This window comes from Psammomys obesus, unplaced genomic scaffold, assembly GCF_907164565.1.
Source record: "Psammomys obesus unplaced genomic scaffold, mPsaObe1.curated_primary_1811, whole genome shotgun sequence".
NCBI lineage: Eukaryota > Metazoa > Chordata > Mammalia > Rodentia > Muridae > Psammomys > Psammomys obesus.
The window spans coordinates 2,047,421-2,067,377 of NW_026596466.1; the positions used below are offsets into that span (position 1 = coordinate 2,047,421).

The 19,957-nt window shown below is 54.3% G+C and overlaps 1 protein-coding gene across 6 annotated transcripts in view; it reads left to right on the top strand.

Moving 5' to 3' along the window:
• The window catches only part of Tnrc18 (trinucleotide repeat containing 18), an 84,919-nt gene that overhangs the window by 8,813 nt on the left and 56,149 nt on the right, over positions 1-19,957 (top strand). For 4 of the 6 annotated variants that reach the window (XM_055598470.1, XM_055598469.1, XM_055598472.1 and 1 more), the window contains 3 exons: positions 12,029-12,184; positions 14,929-15,054; positions 16,332-17,966. In XM_055598470.1, the coding sequence (XP_055454445.1) occupies positions 12,029-12,184; positions 14,929-15,054; positions 16,332-17,966 (1,917 nt within the window). The remainder of the gene's footprint in view (positions 1-12,028; positions 12,185-14,928; positions 15,055-16,331; positions 17,967-19,957) is intronic. The other 2 variants (XM_055598473.1, XM_055598474.1) reach the window with 1 other exon arrangement.

Consider the following 19,957-nt stretch of genomic DNA (forward strand, 5'->3'; position numbering starts at 1 on the left):
CTGTGTAAGGTCGTGACTGTGTAAGGTCGTGACGCTGTGTCCACCCCTTCTACTTCTTGGTGGTGCTGGGGACCAAACTGATAGAGCTGAGAAGCTTTGAAAAAGGCAAGAAGCAGAGGTGAAAGAGGAACAACACGGAGGGGCTCCCTGGAGGGGCTGGAGGGAGCCGCTAAGAGCACTTGCTGCTCTCGCGGAGGGTCTCGTCCGCATCCCAGCACCTAAATGAGAACTCACAGCCATAGGTAACTCCGGTGCCGCGAGATCTGAATCTGTCCCTGGCTTCTGCAGACACTGCAGGCAGACGACACATACACGTACAAGCAAAACGTCTGTACTTACACACACACACACACACCCCACGAAATGGTGTATGATGATAGGATATTCTGAGACATGTTTTTGAGGATTAAATAATGGAAATAAAGCATTCCACACTGTGCCCAATATGTAATAGGGAACTAGTAAATGTTTTTATTTTTAATTAATTAATTTATTTTTGGTTTTTCAAGACAGGGTTTCTCTGTGTAGCCCTGGCTGTCCTAGACTCGCTTTGTAGACCAGGCTGGCCTTAAACTCACAGGGATCTTGAGTGCCGGGATCACAGGCGTGCGCCGCCACTGCGCCAGGCTATGTTGAAGCCAGTTTTATTACTATGTAATAAAGTTGTCAGTTTTGTTCCCAGAATCAGTGATGTAATAAAATTAACTTCTGTTTTCTGGAGTGTTTGTTTGGACTCGCTGCCTTCCACTGTGTGGATACAGTTTATATCTGGCATATCTATTGCCCCACCCAATTGTCCTTGCCTTTTCTGGAAGACTCCAGCACTGGCTTGGTCCCTCTTCCCTTACCTAGCTGTTGTTGTTCCTTGATTTCGGGGACTTCCTGTTTCGAGGGTCACGTCCAACTGTTCATAGAGTGTGTTCAGCAGTAGCTTTCTGAGGAAGGGTGTGCTGGGGACAGATCTGAGGCCAAGTGTCTGGAAAATGCCCCTTTTTACCTTGACTGCTCTCCAGTGTCCCTGTCCCTGTCCCTGGGCTGCTTTGGAAGGTCGGTGCTGTGCCCGCCCCTCCCCCGCTGTTTGGTGGTGCTGGGGACCACAGCTTATTCTTTCTGTTGTTCAGCTTGTGGGCGGTTACATACTTCCTTTTATCCACTCTTGGTTTCATTCCTGCACATAACGGATTCCAGTCCCTCTCATTGCCGCCTTTTGAAACTCAGATGAGTCCTAGGTTCGTGGCTTTTTTGTGAGTGACTCACTCAATTTAATAGTTTCTTTTTCTCTTCTTCCTTCCTTTCTTTTTTCTTTATGTCTTTCTTTCTTTCCTTCTGAGGCAGTGTTTCTCTGCATAGCCCTGGCTGTCCTTCAACAACCCAGTACATCAGGCTGGTCATAAACTCAGGAGAGATCTGCCTGCCTCAGCCTCCCGAGTGCTGGCGTCAAAGGTGTGCGCGACCACTGCCTGGCTAGAGTTTCTTTCTTGAGCTTGGGTGGCAGGTTACTCACAGACACACGAGCAACTTCACCAGAGGCCATACCGCTGACGAAAATGACACGCCGCCTCCCAGTAGCCATTCACTGCCCGTGAGCCCACAGAATCTCACTATGTAGACCAGGCTAGTCTCGAACTCACCTTGTGCTGGGATCGAAGGGCCATTCAGAATCTGGGGCTCTGTAGGCAGAGTCCCCCACCCCCGCCCCATGATTGGCATCTCTTAGAGCGTCACGTTAGTGGCAGAGCGGCCATGAGGACACGGGGCGGCTTGGCCTCTTCTTAGCTGTGAGGGATGGACGTTTTGTCTAACTGCCCTCCGTTCTTTCTGCTGAAATGGCTGTTAATAGCTTTTTCCGTGGCTGTGTGGAGGCTAAATGCATCTAGGCGCAGAAGCACCTAGAGCGAAGGAGGCCCGAGCTGCGATTAGGGATTCCCTTCCCGTTCTAGTTGTCTTGGGATTCTGTGCAGAGGTGTCTGCTGTGGCCTCCTTTTGTGTTTGCTGCGCTGGGTGCCTGTCAGTCTCAGGCTTCAGCCCTCCTTCCAGTCTGAAATTGTTTTTGAGCTTCTATTTTTATTCATATTTGATCATTTCCCATCCACCATTCTCTCTTTGTGCAAGTAGTGAGATACGTTGAGGCCCCTGCACCGATACACATTTTCTGCATCTTGTCTTTTTTTTTTCTTTTTTCTGAGAGAGCCCTCCATGCATATGGAACTCGTGATGGTAGACCAGATGGCCTCAAACTCACAGAGGTCCACCTGGGTCCGCCACCTGAGTGCTGGGGTCGGAGGTGTGTGCCGCCAGGTCCAGCTTTGCCTCTGTGTGTGTGTGTGTGTTTCCGGTAGGTGCAGTGCTTTGGGGCATGGAGACAGGAGGATTGCTGGGGTTTACTGGCCTCCCGCCTACCCCCAGGTTAAGTGAGGGAGTTGGAGTGTGAGAGGAGACACACAATTCATGTTATCTCTATAGAAAGATACTCTTTTCCTCTGATTTTTTTTTGAGACAGCTGTTCCTATGTGGCTGACCTTGAGGGTCTCTCCCTCCGCTTCAGTCTTCTCTACAAGTGGCTGGCTCTCAGTTCCGGCATATCTGCTGCAGGCTTTTGATACTTTTCTTTTTTGGCCTTGTACACTCATAAGAGAGAGTACTCCAAGCAGCTTAGGTGCCTGGGTTTCCGCCTGGTTTTGCCTCTGCCTAAACCCAGCCCTATTCTTTGAAGAGTTAATTCACTAATTTAAAGTAAACCATTGTTATTATTCGAGATAAGGTCTCTTTGTGGCACAGGTCTGTGGTATAGCTCTCTGTAGGTGAGGCTGCCCTTGATCTTCCTGCCTTCACCAGGCACTCTAGCCTCAGCCTCCGGGATTACAGACCCCACCCCAAAGAATTCCAGTCTTTTAAAGCTTCATCTTCATCAGCAAAGGTCTTGTGGGAGACTCGAGGTCTTCCCTGGTGAAAACAGCCCCCAGCTATGGCAGACAGTTGTAAAGCCTTTGCTTGGCTGCACAATGCTGTGTTCTATTCATAGCACTGCAAACAAAACAAAACAAAGGCTAACAAAATCAGCTGTGGTCTTAAGCCGGCCCCTGCCCCCTGGGTCTTAAGATACCGTGGGTGGGGTGGGGGTTGGGAGAACTAGGGGTGTGGCTCTAAATTGGGAGGACCAGAGATATTCAATTTGATTGTCTGTGGCCTCCCAATTCCTTGGGAATCCTCCCGCCTCAGCTGTCCAAGTGCTGGGTTAGGGGAGGGGCAGGAGCCATCACACCTGGCTAGTTTGTTTGTTTGTTTGCTTGCTTTGTTTTGTTTTGTTTGGTGCTGGGGACAGAAGCCAGGGCTTCTTGTGTGCTAAATCTGCAGTCCCCCGCTGAGCCATATCCCGGCATGGCGAGTACTCTCTTTCTGGGTGATGCACGCTGCAGCTTTCATGGTGTAGGTGTCCAGAGGGCAACTTGGGGCGTAGACATTAGCTTCTCTCTCTCCTTTGTGTGGGTCCTAGGGATCAAACTCAGATCATAAAGGCCGGCAGCAAGCCTCACCTACTAAGCTATCTTGTCAACCCATAGAAGGATTTTTTTTTTCTCCCAAGACAGGGTTTATCTGTGTAGCCTCGGTTGTCCTGGACTCGGACTCTCTTTGTAGACCAGGTTAGCCTTGAACTCACAGAGATCCGCCTGCCTCTGCCTCCTGCTGGGCTTGCAGGCGTGAGCCACTGCACGCTAGAAGGAATTCCTGACTCTATAAAGTTCTACGGCCTTAAGCTTCAAGGGTCCAGCTCCTACCTCATTTCCCGCTGGTTAAAGCCTCCTTCTGGACTCTTCCCTTTGCCCAAGCCATTCCTGGAACTTTCTTTATCCCAAAGTCCTCCACTCCTCAGGCCAGAGTCCTTGGGGGAATAAATTCTTTCCATCAGGAAGTCCCTGTGTAATTGCTGGAGTGTGACCTGTGTGGAGCCCGGGGGCCCACGCTGAGTGTACCTATTTGCATATCACTGACTAAACTGGTCTTGACCTCTCTTTTTATTTAAACCTTAAGCTTCTACTCTGGGAGTAAGTCGTCTGGGTCTGGTGGGGACGAAGCAAGGGCTGTGCATCCCAGGGAGGGTTGCCCAGATTCGGTGAAGGTGAGGGGCTTGGATTTGCTCAGGAGGTCTGGGAACGGTGGGGTCTCTGTAGGAGGTGCAGCCCTCGTAGATAAGGAAGAGGTGGGACGGGCGGCTGGGAGCTGCAGATGTAGGCATTCAGCTTGAGGGGCCGGTGGGGTGGAGGAGGCTGGGAGGGGCTTTATCTTCCAGGGACCAGCCCTTAGGCCCTCCTCTTGGGGGTGTGGCTGGTTTTTAAGGCTGTCTTTTTGCCCTAGCACCGTTCTTTCAGCTACCTCTGCTGCTGGCACGGGAGCCCAGAGGTGGCAGCCACAGGTCCCCAGCCTCTGCACCCAGAGAGTGCCACCTGGGCTGCCCGGTCACCTGGTGAGTGTCGGACCGTCCTGGGCTGGACGTTATGGGCCCTTGGTTTCCTAGCACTCTCTCGTTTTATGGGAGTTGGAAGGTACAGAGAGGTTGGATTGTCTGCCCAGGGTCACGCAGCTAGTGCAGCCTCCGGAAGCCAGGCTTTAGCTGTCCGCCGGGAGGCTGGGGGGATGGTGAGAGGGATTTTTCTTACTGGAGTCGCTTGTTAAAAAACACTACTTTTATTTACTTGCGTGGATGTGTGCCAGGGTGCACACGTGGAGGTCAGAGGACAGCGTGCAGGAGTCAGCCCTCTCCTTCGGCCCTGTGGATCCCTGGGATCGAACTCGGGTCATCGGGTTTAGCTGCGAGCCCTTCACCCGATGAGCCATCTCCACAGCTGTGGAGGTGTCCTGCTGACCGAGAAAACCAAACCAGAACAAAACTGTATTATGTATGTGAATGAGTGTGCACGCTCGGAAATGAGCCCGCCGCGCCTTCCGAGTGGAGCCGGTTCTTTCATCTCACTGTTGGACCATCTCCGGCTTGAGCTCTGGTCGCCAGGCTTGCTCGGCACCTCTACCCACCGAGCCACCTCACCCCTGCTAGACTCGCTCTTGCTCATTTACTTGTCTTGCTTTTTGTGAATTATACTCGAGACAGCGGTCATGGGAATCAATCAAATTGTAAAGCACCCCAGGATTCTGCTCAGGTTAGTTACTGGCCCCATGCACCCCATTTGTGCCCCCTCCCTTTGTCTTCATTTGTGCAGCCATCATCCCCTCTCCAGCTCAGAGTCCACACCTCTTGATTCTTTAAAAAAAAAAACAAACAAAACTTAATTGAATGCATTAGTGTGAAGGTGTCAGATCCCTTAGAATTGTTACAGTTGTGAGCTGCTGTGTGGGTGCTGGGAACTGAACCCTGGTCCTTTGGAAGAGCAGATAGTGCTCTTAACCACTGAGCCATCTCTCCAGCCCCTACAGCTCTGATTTTATTCTGCCACAGGGGCTCGGTTGTCTAGACTGGCCTTGAACTTAACCTGTAGCCCAGGCTTTGAACCTGTGATCCTCCTGCTTCAGCTTCCCAGGTGCTGGGGTTGTGTTTTATCCTCCCCCTTCCCTCCCTGTTGTCATTTCTAAGTGCTCAGCTCCGTGCGTCCGTCCTGGAAAGCCAGCCTTGTTCCCTGGCCTCTTCCTTCCTCCCACCGCACCCCAGGACCTTCGCTTCAGCTGATGGTTCTGGATGCCTTATGACCGTGTGCATCGCACAGTATTTGCCCTTTTGTTTGAACAGGACGACACACTTTTCTTTCTTTTTTAAGGCAGAATAATATTCCACTGACTAGGCGTGCCACAGATTTCTTTCCCCACTGACTCACTGAAGGATTCCTGGGCTGTTTGCGAGCACTGCGGCAGCGCTCTGGGCGTGCAGATAACTTCAGCTTCCTCCCAGGGGCTAGCATTGCAGGGCTGCGCCCCCAAGCCTGGCTCTATGAGCAAGCTCAGGTTAGCCATGAATTGGTTATGTAGTCAAAGATGATCCTGTGAACTGAGCCTGCCCCACCTCCCAAGTGCCGGGATCACAGCCGTGTCTAGCATGGTCTGTTTGTTTTATTTTGCGGGGGGGGGGGGGTGTTGAGACAGGCTTGGTATGGAGCACCAGCCACCATGTCTGTGGCTACAGGTGAGCCGCAGCCGGGGCTTGAAGAGTGTGCTTTTAGGAGTCCACGCCTGCTTGCTTCCTAATCTGTGGAAAGGACTGGAGCCGTGGCTGTGGCTGGCTCCCTCTGGGAGCAGCACGGGCAGGACAGGTAGACAGGGGTGTGAGGCAGTGAACAGTCTGGCTGCTTCACCAGCTGGGGCTGCTTGGGGGAGGGGCGGGCCTCGTCCTGTGTGTCACTGTATGAGTCCTTTCCGCTGTCTGACGGAGAACGGATTCCCAGCTGCCGAGCAAGGGCCCTTAGGTGCGGAGTCCCAGGGGTAGCGCCGAGAAGCCCTTTTTTCTTCCAGTGGATGGCTTCCAGGATGCCCACGGCAGGCCTGAGACCCCAGGACTGCAGGCAGCACCGATCTGAATCTGGCCTGTGGACTTTCAGTTTTTCTTTTTGAGACAGGGTTTCTCTGTGTAATCCTGGCTGTCCTGGAGCTTGTTCTGTAGACCAGGCTGGCCTCAAATTCACAGAGATCGTCCTGCCTCTGCCTCCCAAGTGCTTGGGACTAAAGGGGTGTACCACCACTGACCGGCTGTCACAAGCACACTTTAATACAAGCAGTGTGACTGTTGTTTCTCATAATATACCTATTGTCTGTCTGTCTGGTCTGCCTGTCTGCCTCATCTATCTCTTCAAGATGGGCTTACTTTATATTCCAGGCTGCCATCGAGTTGTATTCACCCCGCTCTTTTTGAGATGGTTTCATGGCGCCAGGCATGCCCGGAACATGCTAGCTATGTAGTCATTGCTAGCCTCAAACTTCTGACCTTCCCTCCTCCGGCTTTGAAGGGTGAGCCTTCCAGGTGTGAGCCACTGGACTCTTCACACGCCATTTGCTTGGGAATGCTGTGAGACTGTTTGTTTGACAAGAAGGGCTCCGGACAGTGCAGCATTGAGCAGGGAACTCTGGAGGGGCGCCCAGGGCGAATGAGTTAAGGGTTCCCTATTCGGCTTCGATGCCTTGGACAGAGAGATAGATTGGAAGGGTGCCAGCAAGGTTCCTCAGGCACTTCAGAGTGGCATGGGGTTTAAAACTTAGCCCGTTGTCTCTCTCTGGAATTGTAAGTGCCCCTTCTGGATTGTGGTCGAAATCATAAATAGGGTCAGCTTCAGGTGTCCTCATGATGTCACCCCTAGCACAGGCAGGGTGTCACTGTCTCTGCAGTGGCGTCACGGTTTCCAAGAGGACTGTACCCCAAGCCCCACAGACAGTGAGCGCCCCTTGCCATCTATTGGGATAAGGAAGTTCGGTGTCTGGGTTTTCCCCCCGCTTCTCCCTGGTGCCGGGGCAAGCTGCAGCATCTTGGCTTTCTCCTTCATGACTGGGTGCAGCCTGACTAACTCCTTCCGTGATGGGGTTACAGAAGCCGGTGAGGTATGCGCTTGGCACACAGCCCGCTGTGTAGGAAAGCGACTTGGGAAAGCTGGGAGTTTTATGAATGTCATTAAATCTTTGCACAAGGAACAGAGACACTCAATCGGGAGCCCATCCTGACTTTGAGCTGGTGGCCCCTGCTAACCTCCAACTTCCGAAGTCCTGTTTCTCTCTTGAAGTGCTGGGGCTGGAGCTTCTTGCATAGTGCTTCTTGCATAGTGTTCAGATGCTCTACGGAGTCAGGCTAGCTCATGTACTTTCGATTGTTTTTTTCCCGTTTTTTTTTTTCTTTTTTTTTTTTTTGTTTTTGAGACAGGGTTTCTCTGTGTGGCCTGGGCTGTTCTGGAACTTGCTTTGTAGACCAGGCTGGCCTCACACTCACAGAGATCCCCTCGACTCTGTCTCTGGGATTACAGGCGTGTACCTGACTTCCTTCCTTCCTTCCTTCCTTCCTTCCTTCCTTCCTTCCTTCCTTCCTTCCTTCCTTCCTTCCTTCTTTCCTTCTTCTTCTTTTATTTAAAGTGTGTATGTGTGAATAGGTGTACTTGTGTGTGTTCACATAAACATGTATATGGAAGCTGGAGAACAGCTTTGGAGGGATCATTCCTCACGAAGCTACTTGTTTTCTTTGAGGCAGGGTTTCTCAGTGGTGTAGAGGAGACTAGACTGACCTTGCCCCAGGATCCACCTGTCTCTACTTCCTTAGCCTTGGGGTGATATGGGCGTGTCCCCCATATCTGACTTTTTGTGTTTTTGTTTGTTTGTTTTGAGATAGGGTTTCCCTGTGTAGCCCTGGCTGTCTAAGAACTCACTCTGTAGACCAGGCTGGCCTCGAACTCAAGAGGTTCCCCTGCCTCTGCCTCTCAGTTCGGGGATTAAAGGTGTGAACTCAAGTCTTTAATTTCTTAATTTGGAAAATATTCCAGGGCTTGGAGTTTTGATTCCACTTTGAATGTTATGATCTCGGGGGTTAAGCAGGTTCGGGCCAGATCAGCACCTGGGCTTTTGTTTTTGGCAGAACTGACAGTTACAAGTGTGGGGACCTGATTGAAAAAAAACAAAAGAGGCATGTGACCCCTGCCCGTAGTCCAGGTCCTGGGGCTGGTTGGTCAGCCAGTAAAATCAGAGCCCCAAGTCCAGCTTTTTTTTTTTTTTTTTTTTTTTGTCACACTTAACATACATGTCACATGTAACGTACAATTCCATGATGCTTAGTGCGTTAATGAGCACTTGGGTCTCCTGAGGAAGGGTGAACACCCTCAGATCCCAACCTTGGAGGAGTCTCTTAGCCAGCCGTTTGTGACAGCAGCTGGGGCTGCTCCCTGTGGCACTGGAGTTCAAATCATTTCACAGGTTGAAGCTTCTTGAATCTTACCTCAGCGTGGAGGGAGAGGATGATCAAAGCGTTATGCATTTCGCATACGTAATGGTCAGGGTAGCCTGGGCTACATAGTGAGACTTTGCCTAAAGAGACCATGGAGATGGCCCAGCAGGTAAAACTGCTTGCTGTGCAGGTGGGAGTTCAAATCTTAGCACCTACATTAACACTGGGTGTGGCCAGGCTGTTAGAAGAGACAAGAAGGGCCCTGGAGCTCGATGTTTATCAGTGTAGAGCCAGGCCCTGTAGCCATGCCGTCTGAGGGAATAAGGTGGAGGAGGCAGACTTCCCACATCCTCCCGACTTCTGCGTATGCACATAGACACGTGTGTGTGTATGCTGAGTGAACGAATAGGTGTGCACATGCGCGCACAATCAGAGTGAGCCTGGGAGCTAGGATGTGGCCTCTGCTACCTCCAGGAATCATACTTTGTCCCACTTCTTCCCTGTGGACACGGACAATCCACCCCATCAGTTTCTAGCCAGGAAAAGACTTTCGGCCTAGAACGTGGCTGAATTAAGTCTAAATGAATTGAGATTTCGTAAAATAAAACCTGCAGTTCTTGAGTCTCCACAGCCGCGTGTCTGATGCTCAGGAGTGACATGCGGTGACCGACTACCATGTCCCACAGCGTGGAGTGTCTGCGGCCTTGGTCTCCTCTGTGGTGTGTGTTGGTATCTACTCAGTCCTGAACCTGACACACACAGCTATGCTTGTGGCTTTGTTGAGGATGTCAGACAGGGCAATGATGCTGGTGGTCCTGGCGTGACTGCTCTGTAGGAGCTATTTTGTACCATGATGGAACCCAGGGCCGTGATCATGCTATGTGGGTGCTCTACCACTGAGCCACACCCCAGCCCCTCACTGGGGGATTCTAGGCAGGGGCTACACCACTGAGCCACACCCTAGCCCCTCACTGGGGGATTCTAGGCAGGGGCTCTACCACTGAGCCACACCCAGCCCTTCACTGGGGGACTCTAGGCAGGGGCTCTACCACTGAGCTAACCCCAAGTCTCTTACTGGGAGATGCTAGGTAGTTTCTCTTGCTGAACCACCCTTCCCAGCTCTTTCCACTTTTTATTGAGACAGTCTTGAGTTGCCCTGACTAGTGTCCTCCAACTCCAGTCCAGAGTGGTTTTGAACTTTCCATCCTCTTGCCTCAGCCTCTTGAGTAGCTCTACTGGCTGTCCTATGCCACCACTCAGTGGTGATGTGCTTGCTTCAGGATTGCAACTCTGTGAGCAGAGAGAGAGCAGCAGTGTCTTGCCTGCTTGGGTCCTTGGGATCCCCTACCTTCCCCACCCCCAGCCTGGGAGGAGCTACTTGGGCTCCTGGTGATGATGGGGGAGCCGTTGGTGGCATCCGGGGCCCCAACGCTTCTCTGGATTGGGGTACTGCCTGCTGGGTTTCATAAGCCCAGGCAGCGGCAGGCCTGCGCCCTGTACTTCCGCACAGCCCCGGCAGGAAGAGCTGGTGGCTGATGTAAGCCTTTGCGCAAACCCCTGGCTACTGGCTTCCGGAGCCTTCTACCCGCCGTCTGCCACATCAAGGAGGAAGCCTAGGGCTTGGCAGGGCCCCCAGGCCCTACTTCCCCAGGCTTGGGCTACATGGACATGCTGACTGTCCGAAAGGGCCCTTGGGCCGCAGGAGCTGGCGCTGGACTCTGGTGAGGGGTGGGGGCTGGACATAGGCAGGTGGTCTGAGGGTGTGTGCGCTCTCTAGCTACTGGGAGTAGTGAATGAAGAAGTCCTGCCCTTGCTGTCTCAGTGTCTCCATGTGGAGCTCAAAGGCCATGGGGTTATATTTTGGGATCCCACCCCGTCGGGAGGTGTGGTCAGTGGGCACTCGGGTATAGGGCTTACATGGTGGGGGGCTTTGGAGACCCGGAAACTGGACCTTGTATGGATATGGGTGGAGTCTGTGAGTTGCCAGTGGCTAAGAAGGGGTGGAGGGAGTTGGCGTCTGAGCCACACACATCTGTCTGTCCACAGACAGTGCCCACCTCTCAGGGACGGGGTGGGGGGCCCTTGGGAGCTTACTCAGCTCTCCCGGACACCGGCCAGGATGGACACCTGGTGGGTGCTTGGTTAGAGTGCTGGGCCCAGCTGTGTGGTCAGGGCTCTGCACCCTCTCTTGTAGGTACCCTGTGGAGAGTTTGAATCCCCCACAGGACGTCTGGCCTATTTACTATTATTGTCTGTTAAATAATTCTTGCCTCCTACCTTGTTTTTGTTTTGCAAATAGTACTTTTTTTCTTCTTTTGTGCTGAAGTTTGAACCTAGGTCCTCTTGTATAACAGGCAAGCATCCCCAGACGGAGGCTGGGAGTTTTTCTTAGACAGTCTCTTCCTATAGCTCAGACTACCTGGAACTTATTTTGTAGCCCAGGCTGGCCTTGGATTGCAACAGTCCTCATATCTCAGCCTCTTTGAGTGCTAGGAGTAATAGATGCGAGCCGTCAGGAAAGATAGGCCCCATCTTTTAAAAACTTACAAGGGCTCAGCGTGTAGCCCAGGCTGGTTCAGAACTTGCGATTTTGGCCTCAGCTCCCAAGAGCTGGTAATATAGCTGTGTGTCACCATTCCTGACTTTAGCTGTTTCACTTTGTGATCCAATCCACACATCCCGCCTCTCAGGTTGGGCTCAGATGACCTGCTGGGTGTGCAGGGGCCTCAGCTCCCCCATCAGGTCCATGGGCACATGCAGACACTGGACAAGGAGAGGCCCTTGCAAATCCTGGGTGACTGCGGTGTCCTTGGGGATGTCGGGCTCTGAAGGATGTGCTGTACTGAGCTCAGACCATGAGCTCCTCCTCCAGTGATCATCCCTTACTCAGTGGCCCTGGGCAGTCCTTGGGGCCCCCCCCCACCTCATTCCTGACTGGTTTCTCTCTGCAGCCAGGGTGGTAAACCATTCTCCAGGGTTGCTGGGAAGTCTGGCTGCCTTCCGTGGTCACTGTGGTGATTGGGACCATAGGGTGTGGCCGTGGACCGAGGATGCCTTTTGAGCTCTCTGGCACCGAAGGCTATTTGCCGTGGGGTGGGGGTGGCACCTTGGGACGGTGGTCCAGGTGGCATAGCCTGCTGCCTGACAGGGACCCCCCCTCCCTTTTCTCTGCAGGCGAGGCCTTCTTGGGCAGCTTTGTGGCCAGCGGGATGGGGCCCTCGGCCTCGTCTCAGGGGAGCCCGGTATCCCTGCCCTCTGACCTCTCCTTCCGCTCCCCCACCCCCAGCAACCTGCCCATGGTGCAGCTGTGGGCCGCCCACGCCCATGAAGGTAAGGAGTGGGCCAGATGGGAGGGGCTGAGGGCTGCCGAGCCGCTGTCTCCACCGTGGCGGCAGTGTTATGTCCCCAACACCAACCTTTCTCGCCATGGCCTTCTGTTTCCCTTCTAGTGCTAAGTGCTTATTTGGTTACCACAGGGCCTTTGCACGAGCATTTGTGTCTCTGTGTGCAGCCTCTCACCCCAGCCCCCTGGCTCCTCCTTCCAAGGCTGCCCCCGCAGCCGCTTCTGTCCCCACTGCTCTCTGGTAGGAGACAAAAGGTTTGCCAATGTGACTATCAGACTGTGTGGTGTGCGCTCTGATGGCAAGGACTGGTGTGTATTCAGTGGAACGCCCCCCACACTTACTCCCACCTTTTACACACACACACACACACACACACACACACACACACACACACACACAACTGTTGTGAGGCGCCTCTGGCCTGGATACTCTGGGCTCTTTTTTTTTTTTTTTTTGGCAGTACTGAGGATTGAGTGAACCTAAGGCCCCGTGATTGGGAGGCATGCCTCCCACACCGCTGTCTCTGGTAGATTTGGGGTATCGCTTGGTTGAGTTTAGGGTCCCCTTATGTCTTGGCAGACCCTGTGGGCTCACCTAGAATCCAGGACATTGTAGTTCTGGGAGGCCCCTGTTGCCTGCTTTCGGCTGTGTGGGCCATTCTCTCCTTCCTGTGGTTGGAGACAATGGCTGCCAGCAGCATGGGCTTGTGGGCTGCTGCATCTGCCCAGCTGTAGCTGAGGGTGTCTCTGTCAGGCGTGACAGTGCACTCTTTCCTGAACAGAGGTCACTAAAGCCATCGGTCTTGGACAGGCTGCGGCTCTTCTGGGTGTTTGCTGTGGGCTGGGATTCTGCGTAAGCCCCGCCTCCCTGTGAGCTCAGCCCTCCTGAGTGTTGAGCAGGGCCTGGAATAGCACAGGCTACCTCTACTGTCTCACCAGCCCATTCCTCAGTCCTTCCCGAGATGCTGACAGCTATACCACTGACATGACCTGGTCCCAGAACTGTGTTCTTTGGTCCTCTCAATCTCTGCAGCAGTCTGGGAAAGGGGCTGGGATCTAACCAGAGTATCTTCTTCACAAGGGACCCGCAGAGGACCCACTGCCTGCAGCTGACCTTTGGTTCAGTGTTCAACTGTGTCGCTCGTGGGCTGGGCATCGCTGGCTGGCCCAGAATTCTCTGTGTTGACCAGAATGGCCTTTGCAGCAATCCTCCTGCCTCTGCTTCTCCAATACTGGGGTTACATGTGTGAAGCCTCCACTCTGGACAACCCCCTTTTATATATTTTTCTTTTTCTTATTTATTTATGTACTTATTAATCCACTTACTATTTATTTATTTACAGGTAAAGGGTCTTACTGTATAGCTCAGGCTGGCCTTGAACTCACAGAGACTCACCGGCTGCTGCCTCTCGAGTGCTAGAGTTAAAGGCGTGTGCCACCATAGCTGGTCTTAGTTTTAACTTTGTGGTTAAGTTGCCCAAAGGAGCCTTGAACCGCCCTCAGGTAGTTTCTTAGGTAGTCAGGATTACTGGCCTGTGCCCCTAGAGCGCAGCCTGTGTGGTGGCTGAGGGGTGTGGGAAATCCCTTTCTCTCTTTCTCTTTCGAGACAGGGTTTCTCTGTGTAGCCCCGGCTGTCCTGGATTCACTTTGTAGACCAGGCTGGCCTTGAACTCACAGAGATCCGCCTGCCTCTGCCTCCTGAGTGCTGGGATTACAGGCGTGCAGCACCGCAGCTGGCTCAGTATTTTTTCTTTCTTTTTTATTTATTGAGACAGGGTTTCTCTGTGTAGCCCTGGCTGTAGGTGCTAGGAAATCAGATTCAGGGTTTCATGCGTGTCCAGCAGGCATCCAGAGTGCCACCCATAGTCCTGTCTGGTGGAGAAATAGATGTGAGCCCTTAGGGCCAGGGACAAGCCTGGGATCCCTGACCTTAGCCAGACCTTAAACTAGGGCCGGGGACGCTGTTCCTGTTGTCCTCCTGTAGCACCCCAGATCCAGACATAAGAAGCTTTGCCTGGCCCCTGGTGTCCACCCCTAGTGTCCTACTTTCATTTCCTGTTTGCCCTTAGTTACGCATGTTTGTCACCTGTGGCCACCCTTTCTGAAGTCATGCCCTTTTCCCTACGGGCCTCGCTGTAGGAGCCCATTCTGGGAACGTAAGAGGCCCTCCGTGCAGCTAGCGAGGCCTGGCTTCTGCTCCCAGAGAAGGCAAGCAATCAGTTCTGAGGCACACAGCAGAGGAGGCCCATGAAGGCCACTCACCCAGGGTCTGTGCTTGTAGGGTCCGGCGACTTTGGGTCAAAGCCAGGTTTGGCTGCAGTTTTTGGTCTCTTAGACAGTGGGCCACTCCGAGTCTGTTTCTCGTTTTGTTTTTAATCTGTAAAATGAGATGATAAGAGTGTGTGGTCTTCTCAGCGTTGCTTTTGAGGTTTAAATGAGAATAATGGCTTCCGGGTCCGCTCCTGGTTGGGTCTGGTCTGACTTTGATCCTGATGTATTTGAACTTGTATCCAAGCCTTTGTGGGTTTCCTGAGCCTCAAGGAAGGCATGAAGTGGCAGGGCTTTGGGGAGGGACCATTATCACCATGGGAACTGGTGTTAACCAATCAGTTTCTTGTACCAGGAGACTGACAGGCCCTTGTGGCTTTTTCCAAGGAAAAGAAAATGCTAGAAGGATGTATCGCTGTGGGGAAGCATGGCTAGTGTAGACATCTCTGTCTTCTCTCCCCAGGCTTCTCCCACCTGCCCAGCGGGCTGTATCCATCCTACCTCCACCTGAGCCACCTGGAGCCCCCCAGCAGCGGGAGCCCCCTCCTCAGCCAGCTGGGTCAGCCCAGCATCTTCGATACCCAGAAAGGTGAGGGGGCAGGGAGGGGTGGCATCGTTGCTAGGCAGGGAGGGAGTGGCCGAGTGATTCCCTGGGGGTTTCCGTGGGGGTCCTCTGCGGGATTCCAGGCATCTCCCACGTTGTTTTTAATCTCTCTTTAGGAGGGTCCCTAGGATGGAGCCCAGGGCCTTGCAGCTGCTAAGAGGCTCCACCATTGAACCCCGCTCCTTCACCAGTATTTATTTTCCTTCCTTCCTTCCTTCCTTCCTTCCTTCCTTCCTTCCTTCCTTCCTTCCTTCCTTCCTTCCTTCCTTCTCTTTTGAGACAAGTTTCGTTGTATAGCCTTGGCTGTCCTGGATTCACTTTGTAGACCAGGCTGGCCTTGAACTCACAGAGATCCGCCTGCCTCTGCCTCCCGAATGCTAGGACTACAAGTGTGCACCACCGCAGTTGGCTCAGTATTTCTTTCTTTCTTTTATTTATTTATTGAGACAGGGTTTCTCTGTGTAGCCCTGGCTGTCCTGGAACTAGCTCTGTAGCCCAGGCTGGCCTCAAACTCAGAGATCCATCTGTCTCAGCCTTCCAAGGGTTGGGATTAAAGATATGCACCACCATACTGAACCTTCACCAGTATTTTCTTTCTTTCCCCCTTTTAAACCAATAATTGAATCTTTTCCCTCCCTTCCTCCCTCTGTCCGTCTTGGGTGTGTGTCGATCAGAGGACAGTTTGGGGTGTTCCTCCTGCCCCCACCTGGCCTGGCAATCACTCTCAGGTCCCCGGCTTCACAGCGGTCCTTGTACCTAAGCCATCTTGCAGGTCTCTGCTTCCTTCCCTTCCCACCTACCCTCTCTTCTCTCCCCTCCTCCTTTCCTTTCCTCCTTTCTCCCTGCCCCTTTTCTTTCTCTTGCTTCGAGTAGTCCACAGTGGCCTAGGCATTGCTAGGTGGCCGAGGCTAGCCTTAGACTTGATATCCACCTGCTTTAATCTCCTGAATGCTGGACCTCCAAGTGCCTTTTTGAGACTCAGTCCCAAAGGCCCCTCAGCCGGGTTACCCTCAGCCTTTTAATAAGCCCTGGATAGCTCCACAAACAGCCTTTGGCCTTTCTTCCTTAGTGATGAGGAAACAGGCCCTGGGAGGATGAGATGGCTAAAACCAGGTTTCTGCTCATTTTCTAGCCATGAGCTGGAAGGGACCAGGTCCCTGCCCATTCTCTCTCTGGGGGCCATGCACCCTTGCAGGAGGGGAGGCCCTCTTGGGGTTAGGAGTGGGTAATGGTCCTGGTTCATTATGTCTGTTCCTCCCTAGATGGCTTCTACCTGCCTGCACCGGGGACCCTGCACTCTCACACACCCTCATCCAGAACCCCCAGCAGCGGCCACTCAGGCGGTCCGGCCAAAGGCACCTCCCGGGAAGGTACGGGGAAGGATCGCTCGGGCCGTGGTGGAGACCCTCCTCCGTTGTTCGGCAAGAAAGACCCTCGGGCGCGTGAGGAGGTGTCCGGGCCCCGTGGCGTGGTGGACTTGACCCAGGAGGCGCGAGCCGAGGGCCGCCAGGACCGGGGACCCTCACGGCTGGCCGAGCGCCTGTCACCCTTTCTGGCAGAGGCCAAAGCCAAGGGTGCGCTGCAGCCGTCCGCCATGAGCCTGTGCAACGGTGCGGTGGATGCGGGGCTGGTGGCCGAGCTGGGCCGCGGAGGCGCCAAGGAGGTAGCCAGGCAGGAGGAGAGTGCTCGGCTGCTGCGGCGGGCCGAGGCCCTGCTGCCCACGGCCAGGCCCTGTGGGTCCCCGCTGCCGCCACCGCCCCCTCCCCCGCCACTGCCCCCCAAAGGCCCTCCCGCGCCCCCTTCCTCGACACCAGCTGGTGTCTACACCGTGTTCCGTGAACCAGGCCGCGAGCACCGCGTGGTGGCGCCCACCTTCGTGCCTTCTGTGGAGGCCTTTGATGAGCGCGTGGGACCCATCCAGATAGCGTCCCAGGCTCGCGACGCCCGGGCCAGGGAGCGGGAGCCGGGCCGCCCCGGAGTCCTGCAAGGCCCGCCTGGATCTCCACGCCTGGAGCGGCCGGAGGTCCTGCGGGAGAAGAGCTCAGTGATCCGCTCGCTCAAGCGGCCGCCGCCGTCCGACGGCCCTCCAGCAGCCCGCCCCTCCCGCTCCTCCCCGGACGCCCGCGCCTACCTGCCCCCCAAGGACCTGCTCAAGCCTGAGGCCGATCCCAGGCCTTGTGAGCGCGCGCCCCGAGGCCCGAGCGCCTCCGTAGCCCAGCAGGCGGCTAAGCTCTTCGGCCTGGAACCATCCCGACCACCTGGGCCGGAACACAAGTGGAAACCCTTTGAGCTGGGCAATTTTGCCACCACACAGATGGCTGTGCTGGCAGCCCAGCACCACCACGCCAGCCGAGCCGAAGAGGAAGCAGCTGTCGCCACAGCATCCAAAAAGGCCTACCTGGACCCCGGGGGTGCAGTGCCCAGGGCCCCGGCCACCTGCGGCAGGCCCGGGGCCGACCTCCACCCCTCGGCCCATGGACCGGGCGAGGCCTCCGCCATGCAGAGCCTCATCAAATACAGCGGCAGCTTCGCTCGCGAGGCCGTGGCTGTGGGCCCTGGCGGCTGTGGGAAGAAGAACCCGTTTGGAGGCCTGGGCACCATGAAACCTGAACCAACGCCGACCTCTGCGGGTCCCCCTAGGGCCCAGGCCCGACTCACACACCCAGGGGTCCCCACAGCTGGAGGGGGCCGGCAGCTGAAGCGGGACCCAGAGAGACCCGAGAGTGCCAAAGCCTTTGGGCGGGAGGGCTCTGGTGCCCAGGGGGAAGCCGAAGTGAGACACCCACCTGTCGGCATTGCCGTGGCCGTGGCCCGGCAGAAGGACAGCGGGAGCAGCAGCCGGCTGGGGCCTGGGCCGGTCGACCAGGAACGCCCGTTGTCGCTGAGCAATGCCAAAGGTAGGTGCTGGGTCCTGTTTGTTTCTGGTTTGGTTTTGTTGGTACTGGGAGTTGAACCTACAGGGTCTCATACCCAAAACAGGAAGGTGCTCTGCCTTGAGCTATGGCCCACTCCTTTTTTTTTTTTTTTTTTTTTTTTTTTTTGAGGGCCAATCTTAGACCCCAGCTCACTCTGTGGCCAGAAATGATCTTGATCCCCTTGTCTCCACTTGCTGAGTGCCGTGACCACGGGCTCGAAGCGAGCAGGACCCACACCCCTAGCCCCATTTCTTTTCAGTGTGCGCAGACCTGAATGTGCTCTGTTGCCTAGATGGGTTTTGAACCTAGGATCTCTCTCCTCTGTTGTGGGGAATTGCCCCGGGCCCAGTCCCACGCCTACGTTTCGTCTTCAGGTGTGGATGTGGGTACAGGTGCGGTGTGCAAGTATGGAGGTCACAGGGCGACCTCGGGGGGTTGCTCTGCCTTCTGCTTTGCTTGAGACAGGTGCTCTCGTTGCATTTACTTATTTCTGTGTGTGTCTCGCACACACCTGTGTAGCGTACCGCAGTGCACACGTGGAGCTCAGAGGACAGCTGTGAGAAATGGTTCCTCTTTCACCGTGTAGGTTTTGGGGATGGAACCCAGGTCTTCAGGCGTGGCATCAGGCACCTTTACCTAAACACTGAGTCACCTCACTGGCCCGAGACGGTCTCCTGTTGGGGCTGCAGACACCAGCCTAGCTGGCCCAGGGCCTTCCACAGAATCTTCTTTCTCCACCTCCCGTCTAGGGTCTCTGGGGTTATAGAGTGCTGACGTCCTGCTTTACATAAGTCCCTGCACTTGTATTGTACTTTCTGAGCCATCTCCCCAGTCCCTAATTCTTTGTTTGTTTGTTTGTTTGTTTTTTCAAGACGAGGTTTCTCTTTGTAGCCCTGGTAATCCTGGAACTTGCTCTGTAGACCAGGCAGTCTTGAAGTCACAGAGATCCACCTGCCTCTGCCTCTCTAGTGCTGGGATTCTGCCACCTGGCCTAACCCCTACTTCTTGGTTCTATGTGCCTCACTGTCTCTGACCTCTGGCTTCCCAGTTTTTGGTTTTTTGAGACAGGGTTTCTCTGTGTGGTCCTGGCTGTCCTGGACACACTTTGTAGACCCCGCTGGCCTTGAACTCGCAGCAGTCAGCCTGCTTCTGCCTTCCTGAGTGCTGGCATTACAGGCATATGCCACCACGCCTGGTTAGCTGGTTTCCCACTTTTTTTTTTTTCTTATTATTTTTTTTTAATTCAGGGTTTCACCCTAGCTCTGGTTAGCTTGGAACCTACTATGTAGCCCAGGGTGGCTTTGAACTCACAGCAATGCACCTGCCTCTGCCTCTGGAATGCTGAGATGAAAGGCCCACACCACCACTCCCGGTGGGTGCTTTCTTAGTCTTTTCTCCCAAGCCTCCCCTCCTCCCCCCTCCACCCCCACCCCTCAGTACCGCGCGCCCGTTCCCCACTTGCCGGTGTTGGCTGCTGTTGAGACCGTGATTGCTTTTTCCATTATCCATATAGACTTGCAGAGTGCAGGAGAGGAGAACGAAGAAAAAGATCATTGTTTTCCCAGCACCCCGAACGCTTTCCTGGCTCTCCCTGAATTCATTTCCCCATGCAATTTGCGTCCACCCGCCGAGTGGCTAGCGCCTTGGCCTCATGCGTTCTTCCCGTATCACAGTGTGGTGTTTCTCCTGAGAAGGCAGACTCTTTACAGGTCTCGTTTTTTTTTTTTTTTTTTTTTTTTTTTTCACGGCCTTTAACATTCCATGGGGAGCGCATGCCAGCAGGTACAGTAGCTGGGTCCCCACTCCCTGGTGGGCATTTTAAGTCTCTGCCTGCTCTCTTTTGTGTCGAGAGCGCCGCGTGGAATACTTTCGCACGAAGCACCTGTGTGCCGTGCCTGAGCCGCTCTGTTCTGCCCTGGAGATTCCTGGGAATATGCTGGCCCTGCGCCTCCCATTCTGAGTTCTCCAGCGGG